Genomic DNA, 10,536 nt, shown 5'->3' with positions numbered 1-10,536 from the left:
ATCAGTCATAGTTTTTATTGTATAGAACAATGGGCGCAGCCGATAATCAATGAGGTGAGATAACTTAATTTCTTTGTTCGGGAATCGGTCATCGAAATAATGATAACATTTTTCAAAATACTTTAGGCGCCTTTATTTTACGGCGCCTGTGTGTTCTAAACATTTCGCACACGCCACGAGCCGGCTCTACCTACCACACTTAAAATTTGAATTGCCACATTAACGAAGTTCATTGTTTTATCCTTCGAAAGTGAAAGCAGAGAAATGTTATAATAATAGAAGCGCCCTTTCGAATACATTTCTTGTTTCCATAACTACGCAATATTGTTCGCGTATGCGTATGCTATTATTACCGAATACTAGCCGTAGCCATGGCGCTTTCATGAAAGCTTACATATACGATGTTAATTGAATAATATGTTACTTAAATGATCAATTTACTTCATTGTGTGTTTTTGAGTGCATTATGCAATTTTTAACGATGCACTTGCCCATTGCCTTTGCCCAGAGAAGTTTTTATCGGACATACGTCGAGCACCAAGCATCAAATACGGTTCGGTGATTACTAGTCAAATGTGAACCGGTCACAGGACAACCGGTCGCTCTAGATCGGTCACACGTGATCACCCGTCACACTAAAACTGGTCACGAGAAAACTGGTCACACCCTAAAATTGGTCACGAGAAAACTGGTCACACCCAAAAATTCGACCAATTTTCGGGTGTGACCAGTTATAGTGTGACGGGTGATCACGTGTGACTGATCTAGAGCGACCGGTTGTCCCGTGACTGGTTCACATATGACTAGTAGTCCGTTTACCATCAAATACGACTGATTCTAAAATTATTTAGGAATGTCTGTGGACAATCGTCACTCGACAACAATATAACGCCTAAAGCCACTTCTATTATTATAATAACATTTCTCTGGTTTTATCCTTCGAAAGTAAAAGTGTTTGATTACAGCGTTTTCTTCAAACTTCAACTTGGAATAAAAATAAAATTCAACCTAATCACGCTGTGCGAATAATAAAAAGCCTATATACAGCGAACTAAAACACAACACGAACTACCATATGTGTTAATTACATAATAAAATGCGATAAAGAGCGAAGGAAAGTGGTTGCGAAGCGGCGTGCGGTGTTATCGCGTTCGCGAACACTTTGCAACCGCGTGTAGTGCGGCGCGCGCTCGCGAACTGACCACAGCTGCCTTTCGCCGGCCCCACGTGCCTCGCCAGCCCCGCCCCACCACCCGTCACCCCTCATCACCATTGTCACCATCACCATCTCCATCACCATCACCATCACCATCGTCAAACCACACCTCGCCACGAACAGGTGACCCTCAACCCTCGCCCCTCACCCCTCACCGAACGACACGTGGCGCCGCACACAGGTCATCATCACCCACTCCCCATCCATCCCCGGTCACCGATCGCCGAGCGCCGGCCACCGTCTGACCTCACCTCTCGCTCAACACCCCATTCGACGACCCAAACCCGCTCTTCAACGCCCCTCTCCCCGCCGCCCGCTCATAACCTCTAACCGCCTGCCGGTTCTGCCAACTGTCGTTCATTTCCAAAACAAATATTTTGACTATATGCACATACATGATTTTCAGCAATTTATTTCATGTTTGTGTTTTTAGATTTTAGAATGGTCTCGACTGCTGTCAACGGTGGCCCCCCGCCTTCGGAAGCCCCTGAGGGTTTGCCGGCCGGTAACTATACCCTCGTCGGTTGGGATATTGATACGACTGGCCGAAGGCTCATAGACGATGTAAGTCTGGAATAAATCATACTAAATGTTTTTAAAAAAAGTTTTTCATATTGTGCAAAAATGTGTAATTCACAATATTATTTGTGCACATGTAAAGTTCGTGTCCTTTTTTGTTTGAATAGCTATGTTTAAAAAAATTGTATTGTATCGATTTTTTTTTAATGCTTATTATTACTAAATTATATTCACAATACTTAATTTTGCTAGTAATCATAGTATTATTATTGAGTATTACACCAAATCCTTAATAGCAGATGATGTGTTTAGAATTGAATGGTTTAATTGATAGTGATTGGTCATAATTGCCTTATTTCTAGTAACATTTAAAATAGAGCATTTTTCTAGATTAATAAAAAGGTCATTGTTCAAACAATATATAGAAAGTCTATACAGATCTTCTTGTAGCTTATGACAATTGTCTAGTGTATATAGATTTATAAATTTTTATATCATCAGCATTCAGAAGTATAGAATTTGATTTTGATTTTTAAATGCTTTTTATTATTACGTTCACAATACATCTTATATCTATTTTAATAGCTACTGATCTACTGATCATTTTCTATTTTATAATTTTATTTTATTTGGTTAGTAATCATAGTATTATATCATTCTAATGTTAATGTACAGCATAATAGGAAAAATAACTCAAAAACCTATTTACAATTCTTATAAATACTCATAATACATCTAATACATAATACTAACTAAAGACTCTCTAAAGTCGACGATCTAAAGCAGATTGTGTTTTGGTAATCTATGTTTATACCTGAAAGGTATAGACATTATTGTATGTATATTGAAAATGATTCGTAGTTCTGCAATGAGGGTCTTATCACTATAATCACAATTCAATTTATAAAAGTTTGTTTTTATATGGTTCTAAAATGATTCACATTATTATTTATGTATTTGTAAAGTTCATATCCTTTTTGAATAGCTATTCATGTTAAAAAACAGCATCCGTATTCTTTTAATGTACTGAAAGTTATACGAAATTGTACAATCGGACTTATTCTCATATCCTCGTAAGTAATCATTTTGTTGGTTATAAAAAAAAAATCTTATATACTGCAAAAATGTTCTAATTCAAAGTACAGTAGAACCTCGATTATCCAAATTGTTAAAAACAAACACAAATTTTGATGGAGAAATGAGTCAGTTGTCTTCACAATTCAATACTCAAAGGATGATTGTTTCTTGAAAATTTGATCGCGATTTAAATATTTATTTTTAATATAACCAGTATGGGAAAGAAAACGTGTTGTATTGTCATTATAAGACAAATTAGATATAATCAATGCTTTAAAAAGTGGTGTCTTAGGAAGGTTTTTTTTTTTGTCAAATAAATATAGTGTTGGAACGTCAACGATCTCGAATATAAAAAAGGGAAAAAATGATGAAGTTTACTGATTCTTTAATGTCAGAAGATGGAAGCTCGGAGCGTAAGGTTATGAAAAAATCAGGAAATGGAGAAGTCGAAGAGTGTATTTTTATGTGGTTCATTCAATGACGATCATATGGACACCCAATATTTGGTCCATTATTATATGAAGAGTATTCGCGATTTGGCAGCTTCAAAAAGAATAGCTAACTTAATTGAATTTCTTAATAAAGAATAATTTAATATCGATCTTCATGTTATATTGTATGTAAATGTAGACAAATAAAAATTATTCATACTGAATGTACACGTCTTTCCCTGTTTTTTTCGATTATCCGGATTTTTAATTATCTGGACTACCTTCATCCCCAATTAGTATGGATAATCGAGGTTCTACTGTATTTACATCCATATATGTATGTGGTTTGGATCCATTTTGGATAGCTATGAATATTTAAAGATATGTTTTAAAAAATAATTATAATGTACAACATTTCTTATTTGTCCCGTGAATATTTATTTCTCAAAACAATGTTAAATCAATATCATAAATGGAAATCAAAATACTGTTCTGTATTTGGTTATTATTATTCTATGTTGATAGTCAATAGTTAAATACCATTGCTAAATAAATGCAAATGTATATTCAACCATGCGTCACTATTTCTTATTTGCGAATATGACTCAACAACTCGAAAACATCATCAGCATAGATATTGTAAACAATATCTATTTTTGCTCAATCAACTTTATCTTTAGGACGGAATTGTATTGTGTATTTATTTGGCTAAAAACTTTTTAATAAAATAATTATCTTGAAACTGTTCCAGATCTGTCAAATTGCTGGATACACTCCAACTTCGCAATTTTCTCAGTACATCATGCCCCATAGCAATATGAATCCTGGTGCTAGACGCCGTCATAATATTCGAATTGTAACGATCGGACGTTACAGAATGTTAAAAGACAATGTCACTAACAAGGTGAACATATACTCCGTTAATCGGTACTAATTCACTCAGCTCATAAATGCTTAGTTGGTAATTTTTTTTATTTTTAGGTGCTTAAAACTAAATCTGAGATATCCGCATTAACGGAATTTTTAGATTGGCTTGAAAAACAAAAAGAACCATCATCCGATGGTATAATTCTTATTTATCATGAATCTAGGAGAGTCACCTCTCCGATGCTTCTTGAAGCGATGCAAAGGTAGTTAGTGTTGATTTTATATTGTTTGAAGCTTGTACTATCTTTGACATTTTAATTTAATTGTTTAAATTTTTAGGTACAATCTGTTACCTCGATTTAAAAGTTTAGTTTCTGGATTTGCTGACGGCCAAGCATTAGCTGCCGACAAATGTCGATCTACAGTAAAATCTTTCGGATTAAGAATGATGGCTAATGTGCTACTTGATATCCAAGTAGAATTAGAGAGTGCAGCTGAACGTGCCTCCTCGGCATACCAAGTTGCCCATCATCTTTCTCAAGGTATTTTTAAATGTTTGTTACTTCGAGACACTATTTTAGAATCACCATTAAAATATTTATTTATTTATTTATTTAGGAGAACAACAGGAACTATCCAATGAAAAAGGAGATGGTGGTCCAGAAGCATATAAAAATATGGTAGAAATCGTTCGTGCCTATACACGTTCTACAGATAAAGAACTCACTGAACTTACTAAACTAAAATCTCTACTTGGTAGGCAAAATACGTTCAGGTAATTCTCTCAAAGGTGAAAATAAAGTTTATTCACACATTTACATGTGTTTTGATGTTGGAATTGACTTTATTTTAGGCCAATTTTTGGACCTCTTTTGATATATACATCTCGTGAAGAAAGGTTGCGAGCAGCAACTCTGAGAAGGCTTTTAGTAGAAGCGAATTTAGATTATCAACAGTTACAGGATGCGTGGAATGCTAAACAACTTGAAGGTGCCTGTCTTTCACGTCCAATGTTCGTATCTGTAAATATGTCGTGCGATTTGTTATGAACATGTTCTTTCCAGGTTTAAAAACTGAACTTGCCTGTTTGAGCGAAACAGCTAACGAAGAACAGCTTAAAGAATTGACTGATATATTAGACTGTCATTTTGATCCAGCAAAGGAACCTAAAGGAATGAAACCAAGAGCCCCTCGAAATAAAAATACTAAGGTATAGTATATTTATTTCTATATACATCGCATAAATATGAAACATCATTATCATTTAAGTATTTACAATTGTAAAATTCGACTAATGTTTCTTGTAATTGAATATGAAGACACACAAGTGTTTTCATATTTAACGTATAAGGATTCAGACGAGTATTTGAAATACTTCGTTGTTCATTTATTAGTGTTACTTAAAATGTTCATTATTATTTGATATTTGTGCTTTTTTTTTATGAAATGCTTGCGTGATAAATAATATGATTATATAATTCTTTTAACAGAATGGAGTGCAAAATAAAAAGGATAATGATGATGATAACCAACAAGCCGATGGAGGAGAAAGTGGTACAACATCACCAGATACAGGTAGTTCTGGATCACCTGTTAAAGGTATACATTGTAATTAAAAATTTAAAAGAAGAGGTTTGGAAAGTTTCGTTTACAATTTTTAATTGCAGGTCCAGAAAAAAGTGCTAATAAACCTGCCAATGCCAATGGGCATTCGCCAGTTGCCGAAACCAATTGAGTGCCAAAAGTTTTTTTATTATCGTAAATGATATAATAAAGAGCAAATGATGAAATTAAAATCATCAACTGTTTTCACCTTTTTCACAAGTAGAATTTATATGAATGTCGAAAAACATAAATATTTCACATTATAACTAAAATTTACTCTTTTTTTGTCATTTACAATAAATTTTTATAATTTTATTTAAATGCATTTATTTATCAAATTAGCATTCTCAATCGATATTATTGCTCCCTAGGAGTGTTTTATTGTTGACCGTTAATCAAATCAATTGTAGAGATTGAATGTTATTATTCAGCTGGTCTTTTTTACGCAAAAGTGTGTCATAAAATGAAGATAAAACTTGTATATTTTAAATCAAATGTTGATCCATTCCATTTTTATGTGGTTGCTAATTTAATGACTTTAAAAATTAATGAGTAGTAGATATCAAACAACATCACCATGACCAAATCAATCATTAGAAGTTACGCCATATTCAGTGTTATTGATGATTCTTAACAAAATATCGAATTTCATGTTTCGTTTCAGGAATTTAACTTTTTCGAAACGAAGTGCCTTAGTGTCACAAGGTTTTCATGCGTTTTGTAAATATCACAACGTAAAAAAATTATACAACACATCGACTTGACATTTGAATGTTAATTGAATATTTGCAGAGTTTTATTTCTTTATTATTTTTGTTATTATGTGCAATTTAAAACAAAACTATTCAAGAACTCCTGATTCAATTTTATCTAGGTGCTCACATAAAAAAAGAAAGAATATTACTCGTGTATTTCAAACTTATTAACCTAAATATATTTTCTGTGTTAACATGATCTTTTGCTATATTAAAGGACTTAACATGGAAGTTTACTTAATGCATTCATATAAAATTTCTATATTTACATTAATCTATAGTATATAAAAATTATGATTCATCTTGTAATATTAACATTTTACTTGGCAGCATAATGTAGTATTGAATGTTCATGACATTTTCACTTTTTATATGATTGAATACTATTGAAAAAATGTATTCATAAGTATGTGCATATGAAATCTTATCGATTAGCAGATTAACAAACATTCTAATTATATATCGTAAAACGAAATAATCAAAAATTGTACAATCGACAAGGTTTTATAGTAGAATACTTTTATAAATACTTATTAAGAATTGAATTTATGCACCTTAAATAGGCTTTTTATATAAATGAAGATCATTTAATTATTGCTTTTAATCTGCAAACAGCTTGAATGGTTTTTGTTGTGTAATTAAATTTACCATTTTATATTTTATGAAGTCATAGCTTTTATTATGTAAAAAGAAGAAAAAAAACAAGCGTACCAGCGCACGCTGATACTGTTGATTTAATGTGATTATTCTAATCATTAATAATAATTTAGAGGTCCCCATTTAAATTTAATTTTTTTATCAAATTATATGTGGTGTTTTAAAATTGAAGATATTTTAAATATAAATATGGCTTATTAATTTGTTTTTTATGTATAATTTCTGCAATATAAAATGAACTGTGTGTACCTATTAACTTTACCTCTAATTTAGTTAGTTGTAATGTGAGCTGTACATATATTTAATTTCATACTATGTTCAGATCTCTAATAAATATTAAGATAAAACTATTGACGTTTTTATTTTCAATTCAAAACCATAATAAGATATTTACATCATACGCACATATGCATTTGAAGCTGAACAGTAATCAAAAGTGTAGATAAGTAAGCATAATATGGTATTTTTAAAAAAGAAAGATTACGCTACATTTTATACAATTTTTATTTCAATACGCATATAAATTTGAATGCTTATACCCAGTAGACGTTTCCTTACAAATAATATAACATAAATCTAAATTTAATACAAAGTAACAATAAAAAGTGCTATTCCTCATCCATAATACATTTTTCTACCAATTCTCTTAAGTTCGGATTCTCCATTGCGGCGGCTACTCGTTCCTTATCGTTTATTTGCTTGTTAACTAAACAAAATCAAATATAAATTAGCATGGTAAAAAAATCATATGCAAAATTAGTACACCATCAACTTACTTTCATCTTCCGTAGTGTGTGCACCCTTCTTTATATAAATATCTAATTTGATAAGATGATGAAGAGATCTTTCAATTTTTATTCTAATACAGAGACCAATTAGAGTAGCTAGAGAACAGTGTGGCACAGTGGGATTGAATTCGACACGGATGACTTGGATGTTATCTGGTGTTGGAGTTTTGACAAATATTCCATCTATATATACAACACTAAGATCTTCTAGGGTGGACGGCTTTTCTGGATCTCGAATTGTGCGTAAAACATCTGAAATAATTTTTTTATGACATTTCATTGTACTTCGACACTGGCAGGACAAAGTTCACACACTATTACGCACCATAAATAGTATCTTTGAGATCATTGTTATCCCGGTAGCCTAACTGAGTGATGGAAGGTGCATTGGGGGTGATATTTGCAGGGGTTGATACGACTGGGGGCTCCGATCCACCCTCCAAAGACAATTTTTTAAAGAAAGCCAACATCGTAGCAAGATTCACATATTTTGACAGCTGGCTGATTCAAGCAATCATAATCATGACCAAAACTATTAACATTCTGCTATTTGCAGAATCATTGACAAAATCGATTAATCGATGAATTATCATATATTGGTAATATATCTGACTATTTTTAGACTTTTCAACCATAAGGGTAGATGTTGGAAGTGCTAAGTTCGACGACCACTTGAATTTTAAAGTAAAAAAAATAAAAGCCTTGTGACGTCATTGAGTGCCTTTTGTGCCTTTGATGGTAGTCCTGTTTATAACTTATTTATATAAATAAGTAAATTGAGGCTATATATGTATTACGTATTTTATTTTAAATTTTAATTAAAAATGTTTTGTTCCCTCATATTACTCTTACTCACTGGGTTCGGTGATTACTAGTCAAATGTGGACCGGTCACAGGACAACCGGTCGCCCTAGATCGGTCACACGTGATCACCCGTCACACTAAAACTGGTCACATTCTAAAATTGGTCACGAGAAAACTGGTCACACCCTAAAATCGGTCACGAGATAACTGGTTGATCGATTTTAGGGTGTGACCAGTTTTCTCGTGACCAGTTTTAGTGTGCCGGGTGATCACGTGTGACCGATCTAGAGCGACCGGTTGTCCTGTGACTGGTTCACATATGACTAGTAGTCCGTTTACCTACTCACTGCTAGTTTAGGGCTGCCATAATTGTCGGGCGACAATTATGGCAGCCCTACCCTAATACCCCTCCCCTCCCAAATACTTATCGACATTCAAAGCTTTATTATAAAAAATTGGGCAATATTTTAACATGATACGTCTGTACCAAATCTAAAATAAAATAATATGGATTAATGGGCGATTCAATTTAATAAAACCAAATAGAACCTTACCTAAACATTTTATTTCACCCTTAACACATTGAATTATGATTTTCACTGTGTCAATAGAACTATCCACTGAGTTTTGTAACACGACGTCCCCCTAATCGTCCCGTCGGTTGGCAGCGGTTGCCAGCTTTTCGAATGGCTACGTCCACACTACCGATATCTACACCCGATAATCTCGAATTTTCCATATCCAGTTCCCATATTGCAACCTGTAGTTCCTATTTAGGAACTGGCTATGGAAAAAAATCGCAAATATCGGTAGTGGACGTAGCCAATGGCAGCACCCAACCAGAGTTCCTACGCGGGAACGCAGACGAGAGCCAATTCGTTTCTGAAATTTGCAACGGTTTGACAAGCTTTTGGATTTTTAAGCTAAAACAGATGCGTAAAAATAACTTTGAAAGATGGAAATATTTCATAGTTCATTACGTTTTCGGACACAATGTTGAGCCCACCAAATTCATCTCAGCATTGTTCTTAATGTTTCCATAATTATAGTTTTTTTACGAGGTAAGACATTTTTTTAATAATATATTCTTGATAGTAGCTTATTTAAATAATTTAATTATTTGTGGGTATTTAGGATCTGCCATTTTAAGGCTATGATATATAACCAACCCCTTGTCTTCTCGCTTGCTTTTCAACTCGCTTGTTAGAAGTAAGCTAGAGTATAATGCAATTGTGTGGAATCCGCATGAAGCAAACTACTCTCTTATTATAGAAAAAGTGCAAAAAGCATTTCTTCGTTTTCTTTATAAGAAAGAGTATGGGTACTACCCATATCTCTAACCTACTCCTTTCCTTTTGGGCATGCTTGGGTATAATTCCCTTGAACTTCGGAGAAACTTCTCGTTAATTCGTTTCGTTCTCCAGCTGTTGCGTGGTAATACGTCATGCCCGTTGTTGCTGGAACAGTTGGGACTTTATGTCCCTAATAATTATGTGCGTGGTAGACATTATCATTTGATGGTTGTACCTGCTGCTCGCACAGTTCTTTTTCGAATGGCTTCTATTCCAAGAGCTATTCGACTTCTCAATGAAATCGTTGCTGCTGTCCCTGAATGTGATATTTTCCACCTTGGGGAGCGTAGATTATCGGATATTATTTTAACATATTTATCTGGTAACCTGCGCTCATCATTACTTTCTTAATTTGAATGTGATGAATGAGTGGAATCTTAATCTACTCTCTTCCATTTGGGCCTCGCTGTGATTTTATTTTTATTTATATTTTGTTTTATTTTATTTTACTTTTTCTTTCTCCTT

At 33.4% G+C, this 10,536-nt stretch overlaps 2 protein-coding genes across 2 annotated transcripts; one reads left to right on the top strand and one right to left on the bottom strand.

Moving 5' to 3' along the window:
• The first annotated feature begins 1,137 nt into the window (after nt 1-1,137).
• On the top strand, nt 1,138-7,480 carry exu (maternal protein exuperantia). The gene is made up of 10 exons (XM_077431404.1): nt 1,138-1,339; nt 1,650-1,780; nt 3,995-4,147; nt 4,225-4,373; nt 4,450-4,652; nt 4,729-4,885; nt 4,964-5,100; nt 5,175-5,320; nt 5,601-5,709; nt 5,778-7,480. Exons 2-10 carry the CDS (start codon nt 1,658-1,660, stop codon nt 5,843-5,845), a joined length of 1,245 nt encoding a protein of 414 aa, XP_077287530.1. The 5' UTR covers nt 1,138-1,339; nt 1,650-1,657; the 3' UTR covers nt 5,846-7,480.
• On the bottom strand, nt 6,611-8,449 carry galla-1 (cytosolic iron-sulfur assembly component galla-1). The gene is made up of 3 exons (XM_077431405.1): nt 8,241-8,449; nt 7,904-8,167; nt 6,611-7,833 (listed from the first exon to the last, which is right to left on the bottom strand). The coding sequence occupies exons 1-3, from the start codon at nt 8,383-8,385 to the stop codon at nt 7,736-7,738; spliced, it is 507 nt and encodes a 168-aa protein (XP_077287531.1). The 5' UTR covers nt 8,386-8,449; the 3' UTR covers nt 6,611-7,735.
• Between the last annotated feature and the right edge of the window lie 2,087 nt (nt 8,450-10,536).

This window comes from Arctopsyche grandis, chromosome 5 (assembly GCF_051622035.1).
Source record: "Arctopsyche grandis isolate Sample6627 chromosome 5, ASM5162203v2, whole genome shotgun sequence".
NCBI lineage: Eukaryota > Metazoa > Arthropoda > Insecta > Trichoptera > Hydropsychidae > Arctopsyche > Arctopsyche grandis.
The sequence above is the reverse complement of the archived record's forward strand: the minus strand, read 5'-3'. Positions and strand labels throughout refer to the sequence as shown.